The 22,312-nt window shown below is 41.6% G+C and overlaps 2 protein-coding genes across 2 annotated transcripts in view; both read left to right on the forward strand.

Moving 5' to 3' along the window:
- Positions 1-3,266, forward strand: part of LRRC1 (leucine rich repeat containing 1) — a 62,531-nt gene extending 59,265 nt beyond the window's left edge. The window contains exons 13-14 of the mRNA XM_081857179.1: positions 115-251; positions 1,912-3,266. Coding sequence (XP_081713305.1) covers positions 115-251; positions 1,912-2,070 — 296 coding nt within the window. The 3' untranslated portion in view covers positions 2,071-3,266. The remainder of the gene's footprint in view (positions 1-114; positions 252-1,911) is intronic.
- Positions 3,267-7,697: 4,431 nt separating this feature from the next.
- Positions 7,698-20,115, forward strand: LOC309338649 (uncharacterized protein; the record flags this gene model as incomplete). Its single annotated transcript, XM_081855973.1, has 7 exons — positions 7,698-7,754; positions 12,184-12,390; positions 13,170-13,424; positions 16,207-16,296; positions 16,931-17,008; positions 17,844-17,939; positions 19,944-20,115. Coding segments are annotated over 7 exons (936 nt in total), but the record flags the coding sequence as incomplete, so codon positions are not given.
- Positions 20,116-22,312: the final 2,197 nt, after the last annotated feature.

The raw sequence follows: 22,312 nt of genomic DNA on the forward strand, positions 1-22,312 counted from the left end.
GTCAAACGTGTGTTTTTATCAGGAAAAAAAACCTTGACATCTGAACTGTTGGATATACGTTGATGCTGACTTCTCTAACAACCTTCTATCTCTGTTTGCTATCTCTCATAACAGATAACCTACCCCGATGTGGGGCACTGGAGAGCTTGGTAAATGAAATGTCAGATGAGACATGGAATGAACGAGCAGTAAATAGAGTCAGTGCAATCCGCTTTTTAGAAGACGAGAAAGATGAAGAGGATAATGAAATGGTATGTTTTCTTGGAAAGCGAATGAAAAAGTGGGGCCGTAAGCATGGTTTGTTGGACTACTGATGATTCAGGCATTAATTTACACAGCACCAGCAGACCATTACTAAATTGCCAATTTTGTTAAATGCTTGTAATCAGATACTCTTGCAGAAACCCCTGGGTAGCAAAATATTGCTACTTAATCCTAGCTTTAATTGACTTTTATTGTCTTTTGGGGGGGGTTTCCCTTCAGTTTTCCAAAAACAGGATGGAAGTATCAATCTTCTATGGAAGATCTAAGATTTGGAACCAACATCCTGTAGGCAGCAAAGCCCTTGGAGTTATCCCTCCCCCATTGGACTGTCTCCTATCCTGCCATACTGTTTGTTGTCATCGCCACAATCCCTTCCATCGCCCTGCCTTCATTACATGATCATTTGTACTGACATCTGAACTGGCAGGAAATGTTCAGTGTTCTGCTCAAAATGAAGGAGGGCCGAGTGGGAGCACCTGTCACTGTACTTATGAGACCTCCACTAAAGCACATCCCCTCTCCCTCCAAATATGCCCGTGAAGTAGGTCCACTTAAATGACTGCTTTTTACTCACAGAAGATGTCAAACGGCAGGCAGGCAACCTTCATATAGGAGTGTAGCAGTATGAGACATGTGTTTGTGTTCACACTTAAAAACAAATACCTTAGGTATACACTTAAAGATGCCATGTGTGAAATTGTCCACAGTACAAACCTAAAATATGCATTAAAGGAATGTTCTTGCTTTGAATAGTGACTACAGCATTTTTGAGAGTAAGAACAAAAGTGTTTCCTTGCAATTAATACTTAACTGAACTGCAAAAGGCCCCCTCTACCGTCCTCATATTTTGGAGCAACAAATTGACTCCTAGTCCTTCTGACTTTCTGTAACTGGTGAAATTGCACAGTTCATATTAAAATAATGCTGCTATAAAGCAGTTAAAATTGCTGTGATTCATTTAATATCATGGTTTGTGTGTGCACGCGCACACCTTCTGCATCATGGGACAATAATTTAATTTTGCTCGGTGCATAGCAGGCGCACACAGCCTGCCACCCCCCTCACTTTCACTTATTTTTATTCTTCAGAATCAACTAAAATTAAAAGCAGGGAAAAGATTCATTGCATAACTAACAGCAGCTGCCGTGACTCAGAATGCATATGGTGGTGGATGCTTTTTACGAAGGTGCTACAGTCACTTTTCTGAGCAGAATTGCATTTCACAGCTGCATATGTAAACTAGAATTATCAGCTGTCTTTTTGCAGCTATGGCTGCTCACAAGTAAATGTATGTTGACCACATTTCCCACAGTACACAAGTCTGAAGAACAGATGCTTATTGAAATATGTATCCTCTGTGTTTTGATGAACATCTCATCTTCAAACATTAGTGTTGACAATGTGGGTGCATTTTGCACATAAAGCATGAAGTGTCCCAAAAGTAATGGCATGTAATTCCAGAGGTAAAATAGATACAGAGTATGACTACTTTTAAAGTTGACAGCACATTTCCTGGTAGACTCAATCACTGGTATTTGATTGCCAAGCCTGAAAAGCCATTTTAAAGAATATATATAGTTTCTTAACAAGGGGGGGGGGGGAGTCAGAAGAAGGAGAAAAATCATTTATTCCACTGTTTGTTTTTAGAGGACACTTCTAAGGCGAGCCACTCCACACCCTGGGGAGTTAAAGAATATGAAAGTGAAAGTGGAGAATTTACGGAATGATATGAACGCTGCTAAAGGACTGGATTCAAACAAAAATGAGGTCAATAATGCCAATGACAGAGTGACCACTTCTGTGTAGAGGCTCGCCTCCCAGATATTTGCCTCCTGTGTCTTCCCACCTGCTGTCGAACCGTTACTGTTGCATCCTGGGAATACCATCCAATCAACCCTCATGTGTTTTAACCAGAAATCCGACTCATCTTGTCCTTGTGTCATTCCTTTGGAAGGTGCTTCTCACTGGAAGAAAAGTGCCTTATTTCAGTCCAGGCATCTGAGCCCAGGGGGTGCAGCGCACTGAGAACTGCTCCCCCACTGTGGTTCTTTGCTTGAACAACTCCTGCTTGTTTGCCGGCGAATTGTTCCCATCAATTCCAGTGTTGTTGTTTTTGTTTTAAAAAAGGATTAAGAGGTCTGTTTTGTTTTTGTTTTGTTTTTAACAAGGGGAATATGCTATTATACAATCATGCATCTCTTTTACCCAGGGGTGCTGGTCTGCTGCTGTTCTCCTCTGCCCTTCCCCCAACCCCAGTTCAAGTGATGGGGTATTTATTCTGCCCTGTTCTGGACTGTGGCGGCGGGGGAAAGTAGTTTTATTGCAGAATTGATACTTTTTAAACCTCTCTGGCAGCTCAGATGGTGTAAATTTTATAATTTTTTGTATAGGAGTCGAGTCTCATAACAAACCAACAAAATGGATGTATTTCAGTTTTTAAAAAAAGAATTTTTAAGCGGTACATTTTACTATTTGTGGAGGGTGAATTCCATTGACACATTCATGCTTGTCATATCTGCATGTGCCTTAATGCAGCCTAATGAGATTAGTTAAAGAAGAAAAAAGCCTAGGAGACAGCGAGATTAGTTTGAAGAAGGGTGCCTCCTCAGATGTGCTGCTTTGCAAACAATTAATGTTTAACTTCCTCCCTTTGTTTTAAGAAGAAGAAAAAGCTGAAGTTTTTCTGCAAAGTGTTTTACTATGGTGACGACACTGAATTGCCACTGCCTTATAATATGATGCACTCACACACTTTTAAAACTTGTTCATGAAGAAATTACTTGGGCTGAAGCAGCATTGCAGCCATTAGAATTTCAGGTGTCCACTTTTAAATGTGCCATTTGTAAAAATAACATATATTTTAGAAATGGAACAAAATCCACAACAGCAACAGCGTAAGTTGTGAAAATGAATGTTATGTACTGTACAGGCATGATATTCTCAGACGTACTTGGAAGGTTTTATATCTCTATAAAACCTTAATAAAACACTAAAAAAACAAACACCTTAGTGCCTCGGTAACTTTTTATTCTATTACTTATAAATGGATGTATAACTTTAATTCATTTGCACTGTATTTCTTACTAAGTACTGCTCAGTGTCAGTCCCCAATATTACTGCTCATAAATGTTACTTCACATTTGCTTTGAAATGCAAACAACAAATGCCATAGGGTGATACCAAATTTTTGATTTGCTGGATGTCGATTCTTTCAGACCTGCAGATAAATATAACAGATGTTGCTTCACAAGGTAGCTTTGTTAGTTCCAACAGCCTGGCCAAAGAATGTAAAAAGGTTTTCGGCTTCTAGAGGAATGTAAATTCTTATGTCTGAGTCACAGAAGTTCTGTGGTCCTGGTGGTGAAACATTCATGCTGAACTGTCCCTGTTGATCAGAACACATGCAAGTGATGGGAAACCTGTAGCTCTTTAGATGTTGGTGAACTACAGCTCCCATCATTCCTTGACCGTACCACCTGAGGCTGATGGGAATCCAACCACATCTGGAGGGTCACAGATTTCCCATCCTAGGCAAATGGAAAGCCTTCAGACATACTGTGTAGTGTGCTGCAAACCTGGAAAACACCAACCAAATGACTTTTATGACTTGAAGTAGGAGTTTTCTAACAAGGGTCTTGTGTTTTGCAAAAGAGAGCCCTCCTGGAAAATGTATTTCTAAAAATCTGTAAGTCCTTCATGAAAACATGTGTTTAGAAAAGATGTGTAGATGTTTTAAGCCGAGTGACACTGTGCTGCGATGGAGAACAGTTGCAATTTGGGGGTAGGGGAAAAGCCTAACATTGTGGGTTCATTCTCAAGAATATGTAGGTAGAATATTGTTACAAAAGCATCTGCACAAAGGTTTGCATGTTCTGCAGAAGAACAATGTTGGGGCAGCCCTAAGAGGAGAGCCTTCTACAAAGATCCAGTTTTGCTCACTGCTAGTAAAATAATAATAAAGGAAACTACTCAGTTCAAGGGAGACAGATATTCTTTCATTGTTTTCATTACTCTTGCAGTAAAATTCACCGACTTCACCAGTAAACAGGCATATAGTTTTCAGTTGGCCTGTTAAAACTGTTAAGGCCTGATTCATCGTTGGTGCCATATAGATATAGATCACTGGGTTATGAAATGTTTGTGCTGACTGCACTGAAAAGTTTTGGCTTGGATCCTAACATAATTTAGCTTAAGGAAGTTCATGGAAGGAAAATACTCTGCCCCCACCTCGCAGCAGCAGCAGCAGCAGCCCCTGCACCCTGTCTCACATTGCTCAGGAAGGTACCTCCACCCACCCTACCGAAATGCTTTTCTGGGGTCACAGATGGCCTGGAGGAAGGAATAGTAAACTTTCCTTCTAGGAACTTCCTTGTTAACACACTTCATAATCCAAGCGATTGTGGTGGACCTATTATGGAAGCTTGCTAGCTGGAGACTCATTAACAAAGCTTACCACTTTATCTTTGAACAGCCAATTAACCATCCCTATCAGTAAAAGGAAAATAGTTTTGCAACTTGTGAACACGGTTGTTGTGGGATTAGAGTCTGCAGCGTTTGGGGCACAATTAGCACTAGTTTATATGGGCATGCCTCAGTACACTGCTCCTGTGTAAGTAACATCCCCAATGCCAGAACTGTTTATCTCTATTATAGAAGATATACTTTCTCCCCAGTTTAAATGAAATCATTTTACTTAAATATGGCTTGTGCTGGGTGATCAGTTGAATGGCTGCTGTCATTCAGCAGAGGCTGCAGTGTGTTCTGAGTGGTACAATGTTTTTTGCTAGAAGATTGCAATCTGGGCATTGTTCCCTTGTAGATGTTCATGGGTGAATGATGTTCCAAAGCAAGAATATATTTTTCTTGTCTTGTTGGACTATATTTGCACTAAAGTGTGTTCATCGGTGAACAAGAATGGGAGAAAGCAGAATCCTGATCAAGTTGCAGTTGAAACACAAGTGTGAAGCCACAGTATTTGAAACTTTGCGTCTGATATTGCGCTAGAATATATCTTGCATATTTTCACTCCCTTCTTGGAAATAGATAGAGGTTTGATCTGGTGCATAAATACCCAAATGGAGAATTATGTTGGAATCCTATGCATGCATCCTCCCCCAAAAAATTCATATGGGTGTCTACATCCATGCCTTTTACTTTTGCAATGTAGCAAATAAAAACACCCTTCTAAAGTACTGCAAGTACAGTGCTAGCATTGATGGACCATTGGGAAGAAAATATAGGGGAAGCAATACATGAAATCTAACTGCATGTGTATATCGGCCAGAGTCTCTTCATGGCTTCATCAAACACAGTTTTCAGATTTAACATCACTGCGTTTCTGCCATAGGTTTCTTATCACTTTAAAATCGCAAAGCAATGCAAAATGTATGCTTAGAGAAGTGCATATGAAGTCGACCGAAAGGCATGCTGTGTTGCTAGCAAAAGAAAAAGGTCAGACAAACACTGTATGCACCTGTGGGGTATTGATTTACTAGATAGGAGATATGTACACATATAAACATTGCCTGGTGTCACCTGCCAGCTCATTACATTGGAAATGAATGTCTTGAAACAGATATACATGATAATTTGGCATCAAAACCCTTCCTATACGGAGCATTATTTCAGCACTGCTATCTCTTGTGCCTTTTCCTGCTGCTTCAAAGCACCTGTGTCTTACATGGTTAGTATTTTTAAAAATAAAAATACTAAAATACTAAAGAGATATATATGTGTGTGTGTTTGGAGTAAAACAATGAGCAACCACCTGGAAGATTTTCACCCAGGCTGAAATTACAGAACTCAACATTTTTGCAAACATAGCACCACTGTAAATGAAATTAGGTTTAACATTATTTTTGAAAGTTCTGAAAACATTTCTTTTGAAGCATCGTTCTTACCACTTGCATTTACTGACCTTCAGTTCTTATTCAAAAGACTTTTTCCAGAGGATTTGTTGCCAGCTGCCAGAATTTCTGAAAAGATTTTATCCACAGTGTAGATGGAATTCCATCACCAGTTCTCTTGAATGACTGATCTCCCAAGAGAATCCATCAGGCAATAAAGCATTTGGCCGGTTCTTACTGAACTTCTTTCCTTCATTATTGTTTATTCTTCTAACCAAAGGCCATGGACATTGGTGCACATGAGAGTACTTCTATTTTCTGCTGCAGCTGTAGAACTGCTGCCTTGAGCCCAGGTTGCACAGTGGGGTTAAGAGACTCCTAAAGTTGCAGAACATCCTAGTCATTCCTGTATGTCTTTTACTTGAAGTCTCACTGCATCATGGGAGTTGTAGTCACACTTCCTCTCCAGCTTTGAGAGGAAGCTAATACTTCCAGTGACAGAGGAGGAAGGAGCCAGAGCAACAGGGTAGGTTCCCTTTCTTTATGTCTAGTAAAATACTCTTTATCTTTCCCTCTTTCCCCACTTGCTCTCTTTTTTGATAGGAGGGAAGCAATATGGGTGGTATGCTTTGCCCAGTTTGAGACTTTATGCAGTGCATGAGCAGTTTGTTCACTGTTTTCCCTGTTCACTCCTTTTCCTTAACTCTTTCCCAGTCAGCTATTTGGAGAGGGATGGGAAGAGCTGGGCATGCATATGGAAGTTTCAGTAACCAGTTTTCATTCTTCAAGAACACTTTTCTTCTCCCTTTTCACACACGCTTGGCTAATTAGCTGTGGCATGATAACAATCCTAGCTATGCCTCCCAGAAATCAATTAAACTTACTCCCAGGTAAGTGGCGTTCAGATTGCAGCCTGATTCAGTAGCGAACAAGGGCATGGCCAATGCAGCGTAAACAATGTGCAAGAATATTATTGATCACCGCAAAACTTGGGTTGGCATAGCATCTAAACAAGGTTGTTCCACCCAGGAGGGCTATTTCATTAATGCCCTGTCTGTGGGTTTTCTGGACGCATCTGATTGGCCAATGTGTACTGAGATTGAGTATATGCTGGCAAGATGTAGTGTGCTGTGTGGTCCTGCCACTGAAAAATGGTAATACCCTTTCAGATCTGTTACAGGACGGGGCTGAGGAAGCTATTGATGTGAAGACAGATGTGAAGACAGCATTTGCAGGTTAGAACATCTCTTCTGCTCCTTTGCCTTTGCTTATATAGTATTAATATTTAGGCCACTGATGCCATGATGTAACAGAGGAACAGGATGGTGTAACTCTGCCTTGCTTGGTTCATTTTCTCTTTGACTATATTTTTCAGTACATTTTTTTTTTCTGCACATCGCTATTTGGGCCAGAGCGGGCCCCCAACATTTCTGTAGCTACTTCTCTTCAAGATGCACTTAAAACTGTCTTCTAGGGAAGCACAGCTATCCTAGTGTGCTTATTAACTCCACACTGTGCAATTTTGGGGCTTGTGCCAGCATTCCTTGCTTTTTGCTATCCTAATTCTTCCCATTTTAATTTCTTTGCAGACCAAGATCTGAAGGAGTTCCTGGTGCAGAGTTCCCTGGTTGTTGTTCTAAAAATGTTAATGTCTAATAACTAGGTGTTTGTAAATAAATCATCATAGTAGTAGAATAGCACTAGAATTAATATTTAAAGCTCAATGATTTTTTTTATAATGGCTAATAAAGGTGTTGAAATAAAGTGTGCTTGTTTGCATGATGGTGGTGGCACTGGACGAGGCAAGCTCCTTTTGGACTGCTTTTTTGTTTTTGCTAACTGAGAGAAGTAGCTTTTATCTCTTACACGCTCTGACAAAAGTGGGATATGAGGTAGCTGCACCCGCCCTGTCCTGATTCTTTGTCATTAAAGCGGGGGGGGGGAGGAGGCCAAATGGGGCTTCAAATTTGATATTCTATGGGTGTTTGTTTGAGGGCGAGGGGCGAACCAGACCAGGACATGAAAGGGTGAGAGACGTTATAGCTACCTCCTTGCACTTTTGGCAGCTGCCCAACGCCACTCATTTCCCCCACACATCACATCAGCGGGAGTGTTGCGTTGAGCTTGTGGGACCCTGTCCCCCTCTTGCATATCTCTTTCTTAAAATCATGTGTTAAAATCATGTGTCAGTGGTATTGGATGGCTAACGCTTTTGCTCGTGGTTCCTTTCCTTCTGCTCTGCCATCTGATGCACTAAGCTCTCATCCTCTGCTTGCAGATTTCATTGTCTGCTTCAAGGTATGGCTCTCCTGATGTACATTTAGGTGACATTCTGGCCTTTATGGAAAGAAAGCTCAGTGGGCAGAGCACACGCAGAAGGTCCTTGGTCCAGTCCCCAGAAGCCCCACGCTGGGCTTGGAAATAACCCTCCTGGAAGCTCCGGAGAGTTGCTGTCAGCCAGTGTAGATGATATTGAACTAGATCGGTGGTTCCAGATGTTGTTGGACTACAACTCCCATCACCCCTGAGCTCTGGCCTTGCTAGCTAGGGGTGATGGGAGTTGTAGTTCAACAACATCTGGGGACCCACAGGTTGAGAAAGGCTGAACTAGATGGACCTAAGAGCCCGACTCTGCTTCCTGCCCTGAAGCCATCTTTGGGATTCACAGCCCTGAAGGAGTTGCAAGGGTGTGCCTTATTTCTGCTGCATGGCTCCCTCTAGCTTGCTTGTGCTCTTCTGTAGCTTCTACAGCAGGGAGCCTTTGCTACACACGGAGGCTCCTTGCACTGTTGAGAACCCCAGGAGATCGGGGTTGTCGATCACAGCCCTCATTTTGTGCTTCCATGACTATAACACATCTGTGGGGGACCTCGGGCCTGAGAGTCAAATGTAGCCCTTCCAGCCTTTATCTGATGCTTGGAACTTGCTCACTGCTTCACAACCTAGCTTTTCTGCTTGACTGGAATGTGCCTCTGATTATGCCTCTTGCTTGTCTGGATGTGTGTGTGTGCAGAAATGACACTACTGCACAAAGGTAAAATAGCCATCAGCTGCTCCACACACTTTTCCACCTGCCCTCAGAATGTTGCCCAGAAGGGAATGTCGCCCTCAGGCTGAAAAATGTTCCCTACCCCTGCTGTAATGTCTGAAGGCTCACATCAGTCTTGGTTGCAGTCTCTCCCTAATACCTGCTAGCTAAATAGCTTTTCACAGTGTTTAGTTACAGCACTTGGCACTGATCATCTGTGTTTGTCTCAGCAGTAATAAGGAAACTCCTTACCCACCTCCTGCTTCCATGGATCTCTAAGCTGGTATAGCAACGTACTTTCTTTCCCTGCTGGTCTGATGATACAGATCATGGGCTTGCCAATTGGTTCCATGCACACTGTGGAACACGGCTTGCTTGCCGGATGGCTTGTTTCTCTGCACTGGGAAGCAAAGGGGAACTGTTTGCCCTGATGAAGGATAAGCATCCTCTAGCTCAGTGTCTACCCATCGCAGGGCTTCTCCCTCGCCTTGTGTAAGGGGAAACAAACTGTGCTTGGCTGACTCAACAGCTGGTTTGCTTGCTTCCAGGTTTCTCATCATGGTGATTTCTGTTGCCGCTGTGAGATGACTGTATGTTCTGGTTAGGTCCTGAACAACAGCTCACCTGAAGCTTGTAGTTACTGGTTCCTTTGAGTCTCTTTTTGTTCTGTCAGCAGACATGCTTAGGCACCCTGTCTGCCTGGGCTCCTGCCTTGCTGGTGAGGATGGTGGTGTAGGAGGAATTAGGCTACACCTGCTGTATCATAGTTGTGGGCCTGACGGTATTTCCTTCCTTTGTAACCAGCGTAGGTTTCTGAAATGGCTGTGTCTTGTGATTGAACCCATCTCTTCACGGGTGCCATTTTGGAGCATCTCATTTGGTTTTTCCCAACTCAAACTTGAGTTTAATTCATAAACAGATTACTTCAACCAGCTCCAAAGTTGCTTGAGCGCCACTCCTTGATCAAACATTTCCTCTTATCCTGACAAAATCTGATGCCGTAACACAGGGATGGCTGTGTTGCTCCCATCATTGCCAAAAGATTTTGCATGTCTCTGCCCCAACCCTGTTCCTCTCTCAGCTATATCTCATAATAATCAATCAAAATATTTATTATTGTCATTAATGAAAATATAATAATCCAGAGAGGGACCATCAAAGATCTTGCATTGCTATCAGTTGTGTGAATGCCGTTAGAAGTGTAAATTACTTAGTACTGAACAGAGCTGCTGAAGAACCAGATTTTTCATGAAGTGTGTGAATCTTTTAAACACTTAAAGAGGTACTCAGAAAAATAACCCGCAAATCCCTTTTTATGTATTTTGTGTGTTTAAACGAAGTGTTCTGTTATGTCAGCCCATTTGGCTTGAATCGCTGTGGGCAAACAGTCCATTTTCTTTAGAAGACGTTGGCTAGAGACAGATTCCTTTGACTCGCACTAGAGTCTGCTTACCTAGTGTGAAGTGTTTCACCATGCCACTGTCTCTGGCTATAGAGATAATAAATGTTTCATAGGATCCAGCAATTGGAGGCGAACTAGGAAAATCTGTTGCATTTGTTTCTTGCAACAGAATCCACTAGATGGTGCCATAACAGACACATTGCTGGAAGTTCCATTCATTGTTTGTGTATCACACAATTACACATCCCATATGTGTATACTGTATATGTGTTTGTGTGTAGAGTTTGCATAAATATGTAATTTGCATAAATTAAAGATATTTAATGATCTGACCCAGTCCTCAGTGAAGATAGTGGAAGGGCTGTTGCTTTGGATATGCTTGCCATTTTTTGTCTTGTCACATGTCTGGAGATTTCCTGAGTGTTTGCCTTATTTATAGCGATTAAGACCACCTAAATACTGCTTGTAGTTACCAAATATCCTAGATTTTTTCTATAGCCCACCCATTCCCAAGAACTATGAGTGGATAAAAAGAAGAAATGTAACATGCTGAAGTTATCACTCTGCTGTTTGAACAAGGCTTGTGTATTGTTAAGACAGAGGTCTTAACTCAGTCTCAGGAAGACAAAATGAGGCATAAGTTATGGGTCCAAGGTGTACAGAGCTTTATAGGAGGAGAAACAAATGAATGCTCCTGAAATATGTTGTTTTACCTTTGTCTTTATCATCTGGATGTTTTAGGCAGTCATCAAGAATGGCACCACATATGGCCCAATAGACTATTAAGTCTACCATAGTTGATAAGCCTATTGATAGCAGGTGTTTCTTATGAATTTCCAAGCACATTTGTCATCAGAGGCAAAAGTAACTTAGAAGTTACTTTTTCAACTCTTTTTGATCCAATCAGTCCTGTAAGGCTAATAAAGGTTCAAGAGGCTTGTGAAGAAGCTGAACTTTGTTGCAAAGTCCATAGCTCTTGTACAGTTTGATTGCCGGAAGTATCAAAACATTTAAGACGAAACTTTGACAAATTTGGTAGATCGGTTTTAAGATTAGGTGTCTTCTTGGGGACATGTTTGTATCTGGGAAGTTCCCTTGAGCTCATCCATGCCACTGCAACCCCCCCCCCCTCCACATATTGTGGATGGAAACATCCAAACTTATGTTTCCATTTATGCATTGTGTGAATGATGAGGAGGGATAGAGCACATGGGAAGGGTAGGCTAAGCACATCTCAAGGGTAAGCCTTGAGATGGGGCAGATAGCCCAAGTTTCTGGATAGGCTCATCTCTGCATGGCATCTCTCTGTCCAACAAACTAAGAGTTTACCAATAGCTACTGATGAAAGTGAATGTCTGTGTGTGTCCCCCTGCCTCCAGTGGTCCTATTGTTCTGGCAGGCAACAGCATCTTCTAAGGTGCTCACTATTGTCCAGCCTTTTTGTCATCAGATAGTGACTCCATTCATTTCCCACAGCCAATGACTGGCTGACTTAGCAACACACCTGATAAGCCTGTGCTTGACTGGATGCCTGGCAAACTTGAAGTCATCTGTTCTAGCTTGTGTCCAATTAGCAGGCATCCTTTTTGAATGCCTGAACTCTGTACTGAATTAAACTCTTGTGATTTTGCTCTTCCATGCAGGACTCTGTTAAATGGCTTCCCAAGTCTCCTAAGCTACATGGCAGTCATAACTGGAATTCCCAGGGTTCTCGCTGGGGCTCTTTGAAGGGAAAGGAGAATGTCCAAGGGTGCAGTCTGTACAAATTCAACTCGTCCAACGAAAAATGGAAGGAAGGGCGGATCAGCCCCGAACAAGAAGCTGAGGAGCTGGAGGATCCTGATGAGGATGTAAGTGCCAATCCAGCAAAAGATATGCTGCACCCTCCTGCAGCCATATTCAGGCTTGAGGAAATCAAAGAAAAGAACCAAGGAGAGAAAAAAGAAATTATGCTGGCTAATGTTGTATATTCTGAATGTTATTAGGAAGTAATAACATTCACAAATTTTCTAGCAGTATGATAGCCCTTGACCTCATTGAAATCAGTCCAATACTCATTTACATGATTGCTGCATATCAGAAGTAGCTGAAAAAAATAATGAAAAGTTTGAAGGGCAAAAGAACAAGAGATTCTGGAACAGGAAATAGAGGCTGTGGTGTGTGAGAGAAACTGGGTGGTATTCATCTAAATTTTACACATAGAAATTAATGGACCTAACTTATGTTCATAATTTCAATGGGTCTATGCTGAGTAAAATTCACTAGTTTATTTCGACATATATCAACTATCCCTAGTGTATGTCCAGAACAGACAATTTTGTTCTTCAGATTTTCACAGGATGAACTGTACAATGCCAATCCTCACTGTTGACTGATAATCTTGGGATTTTCACAGCAATGTAAATTTGCACATAGACATCTGAGTTGCTGTCAGAAACTGTTGATTTCAGAGCTTGAGCTGAGATTCTCTGGATTTGTGGAAAACATATAATCCTGGCTATACCTTCAGAAGTGAGAGTGAAGCTACACAAGCAGCTCTGTCTGCCTTTCATGCCTTTTCACATTTACTGTGGTCTGGTTCACACATAAAGCTAAGCCATGGTTTATTTGTTTGGTTAAATTTGCACAGGAGCCTATATCCAAATTCTCTGGGAGTCTCTTTGACTCTGGAGACAACCTTCGAGATCAAAGAAATGCTAGAGTCACTTTTCAACAGGAAAGGCAAAAAGTGGCAACCAAGTCAAAACCCTTCCCAGTGGCCAACAGCAAACCACAGGTTCCAGTTGCAGCTGCAAACAGCTTCCCAACAGATGGCAACAGGTTTTCAAAGGAAAGCAAGGAGCAGATCCCAGGAGCTGCAGATACAACACAGTCACCCTTGAAGGTAACCCATGAGCAAGAAGAAGCATTTGCCTCTTGGTTCTGCTTTCTAGAATGGAATGCTAATAAATGGAACAGTCTGTATTCATTAGCTCCCGCTCCGGCGGGAAGGTAAACGGCGTTTCCGTGCGCTGCTCTAGTTCGCCAGAAGCGGCTTAGTCATGCTGGCCACATGACCCAGAAACTGTATGCCGGCTCCCTCGGCCAATAAAGTGAGATGAGCGCTGCAACCCCAGAGTCGTCCGTAACTGGACCTAATGGTCAGGGGTCCCTTTACCTTTACCTTCCTAGTTCCCTAAAGTAGGCCCACACTCTCAGTTACTTTTATACTATGCAATGTGTGTGAGGGAAAGGCACTCTTTCTAAGTGGAGGTAAAGAAGAAGAAGGCTGAGAAACCAAAGTTGGTGAATAACTCTGGATAAGCTTAGATGCTGTTGGAGAAGTTTCCTGATGTATGTGTTTTCGAACTGGCTTAAAATTTATCAGTGGCTTGATCTGAACAAATTGGAAGATAAAACTGTTCACGGCACAGAGAGATTGCATGATTATCTTGCTTATGTCTGGGAGGACTTTTCTACTTCTGTTCTTGCACCTGGTAAAGACCCATCATTGCTTCTTGAATTAGTAGTTGCAAATCTTAGATTATGAAGCTCAGATCATATTTCGCCCCAGGGATTCCTTGTTGTACTCACCATAGGCAAACCTTGATTGAACACCCCATCTTCAGAGCTTACTATTCTAGAGTGATTGTCCTGAGGTAGCACCTTTCTGCATGGGTCCCATGTATAGGACCTTTCTTGCAAAGGTCACACATTTAAGCATCCCATATTCTTAATTTTTTTTTGTAGGGAGCTTGCCATTCTGCAGCATAGTAATGTTCTCTAGCCTAGTTTGCACACCATAGTAAGCTTAGCAACTTGCCCAAACCTGGGAACATGGTTAAGGTCTCTCCTTCTCAATCACAGCCTGTAACCACAGGACAAACCCAAACTGTGGTTAAAGAGAAGAGACCTTAAGCTCACCCCTGGGTTCGAACAATATATTAAGCGAACCTTAGCTTGGCAAAGGAGGAGTAAGATGGCCGCAATCTCCTCCTTGGGAGTCAGCACATTACTGTGTTCACGCTAAGCCCTGGTTTGTCTTAGCACGATGTGTGAACACAGCCTACAGTATGTATGACATTTGTTACAATGAAAGTGAGGTGGATCAATCTCTGACTTTAGACTTGTCAAACTCAATCCACTTGCACTTTTGATTAATCTCTTGGAAGTAATAAATTAATAAATACTGCTTTGGCAGGAGAGGTACGAAATAAATTTGATACATAAAATGAACAACAGAAAGTTGATAAAAAAATAAAATAAACACAAGCCTTCCTCCAGTGTTGCAAAATACAGGGAAATAAAGATGTGAAGTGAGGGGCTGGTAGTTTAAGAGCCTGGTTTTCCAGAGTACTAAAATGAATGGACAACTTCACAGATAGAAGAAGCCTTTGCCCACTTCAAGACAGTTGGCATAAGTGTTAGTGGAGGAGGGCAGAGCTAGTGTGCTCATCCCACCCCTATGTCTTTATTCCCCTGTATTTGTAATGCCTGGAGAGATCTTCCATTGATTTCTGATGTTGCTTTGTTTCCTCCTGAGTGCTTGCAATGCTTCCCAGTGGATGGGCATCATCCTCAGAAGAAAAAACCCAGATGTGTTGTGGGAGTGTTGGGACAGCTTTGGGCATGCAGACCTTACTAGCTTATTTTAAACTGCATCCTATAGCCACATCCCTTGAAGCAAGCCCCACTGGGACTTATTTGGAGTAGATCTGTAGAGGATTGTGTTGTTGACTAAATTAAGGAAAAATATTCGTGGATTAACGTCCCAGAAATTGTGACTTGTCTTATGCTTTCACTAATTACATTTTCTAAACAGACAAGATAGATGTAAACTATTAAAAATAATTGTTAGAGACGTGAGTGCTAGAAATCTGTGCTTTAAATTTATGCAAAGGAATAATTTGACAGCTTCTTGGTCAAACAATGCATTTTTTAAAATTGAAGCTGGCTTTGATCATTAAAAGGATTTATTTTTTTTACATTAGGTAAAGGGACCCCTGTGTAAATGTTGTGTTTTGAGCACCTAATGGTGTACTACTTTGTACTGCCTAATGGCATAATTCATTTTAACTTATTGTTAAATTAAGAGGCTAACTAATAATATGGGGTTGGATCCAGACTGCCCTGTTTGATGCAGAACCGTTGAAATCCATAGCCCTGATGACTAATTCTGAATCCAGACTGCCATCATATACTGCCTACATTCATTATGCCATCCCAAAATTAAGCTGTCACATTGCAGTTTGTGTTGACAGTTGATACAGGTTCCATTGCATTGCATCCCAGATCACAAGATGGAGGAAACTGGAGGGAGAACAGGTGGGAGGGTCAATGCTGGAGGGTTTGGGTGAATCTGCGGGGGTTGTCTCCAATTCCTTCGCACTTCCTCAATAACTTCCGTCTTCCAGGAGTCATAAACAAATATATCTTAGAATTTATTTAATGGGGCTGCCATTTATGTTGTATAAGTATTCTTCTGGTTCTGTGCCACCATGTTTAAAAAGGTAATTACTGCAGCACAGGCACTGCTGAGATCTCTGTTCATTTTGAACGAAACAGCATTTTCCATGTGTGTGTGTCGTGCATGAGTTTCATTACTTGTTGCTTGTCTAATAAGAATGACTAAGTGTTGTGTTTGCTTGTTAACTGCCTATTCAATATGAACTACAATTCTCTTCCAGATAACGATTACTGTGTGCAGTCAAATGGGGAGTCTTGGTATTAGCATTGCTGGTGGAAAGGGCTCATCTTCATGTAAAGAAAATGATGAGGTGCATTTCATTACTCACACATTTTCCAACTACTAATTCTTTGTTGTGAGAGACCAAAACAGTCGTCCTCCTGTCTTGCCATTGTCTCGTTGGAAGTCATTACATGGCAGCCTGTCTTAATAAGAAAAGCAGAAAGATTAGCTTATGCTGAACCTCAGAATAATCACATGAATTTCAACTTCTTGGGGGATGACTAAAATAATATTTGTTTGTTTGTTTGTATACAAAGCCCATATGTTGGAAATGCCATTACCAGTATCATTTCCCACCTTGATTCAAGGTGACTCTACTTGCTTCTATGCTAATGCAAGTATCACACCTGTTCATTTCACAATTGCTCCTTGCTCTTGGGGCAGTGTCTCCGTGTCATCATGCCACAAAAACATTTCTGTTCATGGTCTCAAATTTCTTCCCAACCCAGCACACCTGATTCTGGCCCTCTTCTCTCCCAAGTGAATTTTTGGTTTGATCTTACTAGCCCGGGAAGGCTGGCTTCAATTTTTGTTGTTGTGGCCACCAAAATAACTGGTGTCCGTATAATTTTTAAGGCAGTTTTTTTTTTCTCCCTGTGCGCTTAGTAATGCATAGCTAGCAAAATAAACTCCCAGGTCTGAAATGTCTTATTTCTCCCCAGGGAATCTTAATAGCACACGTGTCCAAAGATGGCCCACTTGACTTGGCTGGGGTACAATCCGAAGTCAAAGTTGCGGAGGTATAGAGTCTTTGCTTTCATATTTCACTTTATAAAATGCTCTCCTGTACTGCAAGGTAGGTTAGGTGGGTTATTAAAGGTCACTTAATACTGAATTGGCGTTTCCGTATGCTGCGCTGGTGTCGGCTCGCCAGAGCAGCTTCGTCACGCTGGCCACAGGGCCTGGAAGTGTCTCTGGACAGCGCTGGCCCTCGGTCTCTTAAGTGAGATGGGCGCACAACCCTAGAGTCGGACACGACTGGCCCGTACGGGCAGGGGTACCTTTACCTTTACCTTTAATACTGAATTAAGCTCATTAGTTGTGGCCTACCCTCTTTCAGCAGTGTATTTTAGCAGATGGCCTGTACTGAAAGAAAATTGCTTCTCTTCCTGTACTGAAAGAAAATTGCTCTCTTCTTCTGTGAGAAAATTTTCAGTTGTAAGTTGCTCTTGGTTACTTTTTGTAAACAAAAAAGGTGACTAAAATGCCAATGCTAATAATAATATTATGAACCTAAGTCCTTTTCACCCAGACCTTTAGATGAATCTGGTGGCATGCTTCAGTTGTTGGTTGTTAGGTTCTGGGCTGTACCTCTATTTATTTTGTCCTTTCATGACATCTCTGGTCTGTAACATTTCTACTGTAACTTATTCTGAGGTGACTTTCAATAATGAAGAGTGGGTAAGAAATTCTTTGAGTAAATAATGGCCGGGAGAGAGAGAGAGAGAGAGAGAGAGACAGAGAGAGAGGTGCTTTTTTCACTTGTTGAATAAACATTATGGTTCCAGGTTTCCTCACCTGTTTTAATAATGCCTGAAAAGTGAATTGGCTATTTTTCTTCTTTTTCTTTTTAAGGATGCCCTTATATCAGAACCCAGCACACCTGATTCTGGCCCTGTTGAGATGCCATCCAAAAGTGGACCATTCCAGACAGTAAATCATGTTATAACAGTAAGTAATGATGGAGGAAGATATTTATGCATTAATAGTGTCTGAAGAGGTGTTACTCTTATGTTTTGGTAAAATATAGCTTAATCTCCCCTCCCCAGGAAAAAAAAATCCCTGTTCTTTTTATTCACCCCTGAATGGTAAGTTATCTGCCTGGTTCTTGTACTGAATTAAAAACAACCCACCAGATGTCAGTGTTAGCCTGGGCTCTTGTCAGAAGGTTTCAAATGCATCATCAACTTTGGAGAATGAATACTATTTACCAATAGTTAGAATTAGTTAACATTCTGCTTCTTCTCCCACCCCCGCAAAAAACATAGGAACAAATTTAAAGTAAAACAGTTGAATAGATAGTAGTGTGGAAAATCCTTCAGGGACACAGCTCTTCTCCAGAAAAAAATGGAAATATGCCCTGTTGCAATAGCATTAAAATACTTGCTTCAGCACTTAATAGTTTAGCAAAACAGCTCAAATCTTCTCTAACTTTAATTCTGATTTATATTAGTAGATTAGCAAATATTAATACAGTCGTATCTTGCATCCTGAATGCCTTGTGAGTCAAATGTTTTGGCTCTCAAACGCTGTAAACCCAGAAGTGAGTGTTCTGGTTTGCGAACGTTCTTTGGAACCCAAACATCTGACAGAGCTTCCGTGGCTTCTGATTGGCTGCAGGAACTTCCTGCAGCCAATCAGAAGCCATGCCTTGGTTTCCGAATGTTTTGGAAGTCGAATGGACTTCCAGAACGGATTCCATACAACTTCCAAAGTACGACTGTATACCCTAATGCCTAAACCATTCTAATAAAAAATGCAGTAACTGCTGAAAATTAATGGTTCTTTACATTTAGAGAGACAGTATTAAATATCAGTAGATATCAATCCAATGTCCCTCTGGTTACTGAGAAAACCACAAGAGAGAAAGAGATAGAGGATGGATGTTGTAGGCAGTTTCTGCAAATAATACAGATCCTGAAAGGGATCGCTGTGGCGCTGTGGTCTAATCCGCCGAGCCTCTTGGACTTGCTGATCGTAATGTTGGGAGTTTGAATCCACATGACGGGGTGAGCTCCTGCCAACCTAGCAGTTCAAAAGCATATCAGCAAGAGTAGATAAATAGGTACTGCTGCAGTGGGAAGGTAAACAGCGTTTCCATGCGCTTTGGCACTTGTCACAGTGTTCTGTATGCCAGAAGTGGTTTAGTCATGCTGGCTGCATGACCTGGAAATCACCACTCAAGGTGTCTTGTAACTTTCTAGTAGTAGTAGTAGTAGTAACAATAACAATAACAATTTCATAATTTATATGTCGCCCATCTGACTGGGTTGCCTCAGCCACTCTGGGCAGCTTCTAGCAAAATATAAAAACACAATAAAACATCAAACATTAAAATCTTCCCTATACAGGTTTGCCTTCAGGTGTCTTCTAAAAATCATATAGTTGTTTATTTCCTTGACATCTGATGGGAGGGCATTCCACAGGATGAAGGCCATCTTCTTGGTTCCCTGTAACTTCGCTTCTTGTGCTGAGGGAACCACCAGAAGGCCCTCAGAGCTGGACCTGTGTTTGGGCTGAACAATGGGGGTGGGCCGAGGCCATTTAGGACTTTAAAGGTCAGCACCAACACTTTGAATTGTGCTCGAAAGCGTACATTCTAAAAAATAGAATGAAAAAACCCAGCAATATAAAACCATCCATCAAAACCCCATATATAATCTGAGCACAGACCCTCTCTGGTCCTACGCCAGCCATATTTCCACTGTAGGTGGGCCTCTCCTTCCAATCTGAGGAAGAAGGATATGAGAATAGACTATTCCTAAGTTATCCAACATTTGGGGAACAGTTAAGCATTCAGAGAATATCTGGAAAATGCATGACATTAAAATTTGCAAGGGAGATCTGTGTCAGAGGAGAGTTCTTGGCAGCAAATGAATGTTAGCTTCTAGATTCTCTTGTGCAATTCACTTCTCTTCCCTACCCCCTTCCCTGCATTCTTTTACTGTATCCAAGATACCTCGAATCATCCTAACACGCCCTTCCACTTCAGACGAAGACACGGACCAGTTAGCGCAAGACCCTGATGACTTTGAGCCCGAGGAGACGGACAATTCAGAAGGCCACCTCTATTCAGACTGTTTAAACAATGCTTTTTACCCCCCTTAATAAATTATTCTTTTTAGAAAAAAAAGTTTTTCTGTTGCATTGAATATGGTTTGTGAACTGCTCAGATTTATTCATACTTTTAAAGGGTAGAGCTAGGTAGAATGAGATAGCCTAGGGAGCTTGCTGGCAGTAGATTCAGAGGTTTGATGAGCTAGATTACATTTGCAGGCCAGATGTTCTCCATCTCTGATTTAAGCCAATACAACGGAATTGAATTTCAGCAGCCCAAAATCTACTGGTATGCTCAATTAATATGCCTTGAATTGTGCTTGCATTGGATTTATAAAAACTGATATACTGAGTGAATTGTAGTGTACATAGAATTGTAGGGTTGGAAGAGACCCTGAGGATCATCTAATCCAGGCATAGGCAAACTTGGCCTTCCAGATGTTTTGGGACTACAACTCCCAGCATCCCTGACCACTGGTCCTGTTAGCTAGGGATGATGAGAGTTGTAGTCCCAAAAATCTGGAGGGCAGAGTTTGCCTATGCCTGATCTAATCCAACCCCCTGCAATGAGGAATCTCAACTAAAGCATCCATGACTGATGGTCATCCAACCTCTGCTTAAAAACCTCCAAGGAAGACGAGTCTACCATCTCTTGTGGGAATCTTTTCCATTGTTGAACAGCTCTCACCATCAGAAAGTTCTTCCTGGTGTTTAGTTGGAATCTCTTTTCTTTTAACTTGAATCCATTGGTTTGGGTCCTACCCTCCAGAGCAGGAGAAAACAAGCATGCACCATCTTCCATAGGAGCCAGTGTGGTGTAGTGGTTAAGAGCAGTACTCTAGTAATCTGGTGAACTGGGTTTGCATCTCTGCTCCTCCACATGCAGCTGCTGGGTGACCTTGGGCTAGTCACACTTCTCTGAAGTCTCTCAGCCCCACTCACCTCACAGAATGTTTGTTATGGGGGACGAAGGGAAAAGGAGATTGTTAGCCGCTTTGAGACTCCTTCGGGTAGTGATAAAGCGGGATATCAAATCCAAACTCTTCTTCTCTTCTTCTTCTTCTTCCATCTGACAGCCCTTGAGATACTTGAAGATGGCTCACATATTACCTCTCACTCTCCTCCTCTCCAGGCTAAACATACACAACTTTGCTTCAAAATTCAGCTTCAAGTGCATTTTAAAATGAGCTATGCTGTCATACAAAAACTTATTTCAAAGATGATTGGGAAATAATTGAAGGAAAGGCCAACAGATTTTTCTTTCAGTCATTTTATCCAAACTCTCATTGATTTTCATGTCATCTTTTATGGTAAGTTTTTTATCTTACCAAAATGTTGGCCTAATCAAAAATATATGTAGGTGGCCATATTTTCACATTGTTTATGCAGGATTCTAGTAGAGGAAAGATAACTGAGAATGCAGAAGACAGAGCCCCCGACATTCTTAAGAAGATTTACTTACACAACAATCTCTCTTCATTTTCTCCGAACCAAAGGGAGATGTTCAGAGAGCTTCACAAAACACAAAAATTAAATTAGCCAATTTCACCACTAAAATGACTAGATTTTAGTCCAACATAATTCAATACTGAAAGCTGCATTTAAAAAAACCATAGCCCAGGCCCCAGAGTCAAGACATTAGCAATGAAATTGCACAGCAACAGAATTAAAGGCTCATTTCAAAGGAAAATGGTCTTCAAACTCTGGTGGAACTGAGATAAAGAGAAAAGTGATCTAGACTCTGAGGACAGGGAGTTCCACATATGCGATGCTATCCCAATGAAAGTGTCAGAAGACAATGGTACACGCAGGAGAGGCTCCATCAGATAAATGGGTGGATTCACATAGGTCTTTCAAGCCCTTGTGGCCATCATACCTGGCTGGAGGCTCCTTCTCATCAACCCTCTATCTTGATAACACAAGGTTAAAACCTGGGATTGTCCCCTGTCGAAAATTTATGATTTCTGGAATATCATGAGCAGTCCTTGCTCCTCGCAAGTAAGTTTGAGACACTTAAGACTGCCTGCTGTAAGGTTCTTTAGAGAATAAACTATTTTCTTTTTTATGCTAGCTGTTTCCCCCCTCAGTTCTTTTCCTCTATCCCTAATCTTAAAAACAAAGTCCATAGTTTGGAAGCTGGGATTCTTAACTGTATTCTTTTGATGATGAACAGAGCATCTCTACATCCTGCACTATAACAAACTTGATTGTTCTAAAGCCTCTTCTCAAAACAGGGCTGATGCAGGCATTAGGTGAAGCCAGGGCCA

Source organism: Podarcis erhardii, assembly GCF_964252035.2.
Source record: "Podarcis erhardii genome assembly, chromosome: 3".
Classification (NCBI taxonomy): Eukaryota; Metazoa; Chordata; class Lepidosauria; order Squamata; family Lacertidae; genus Podarcis; species Podarcis erhardii.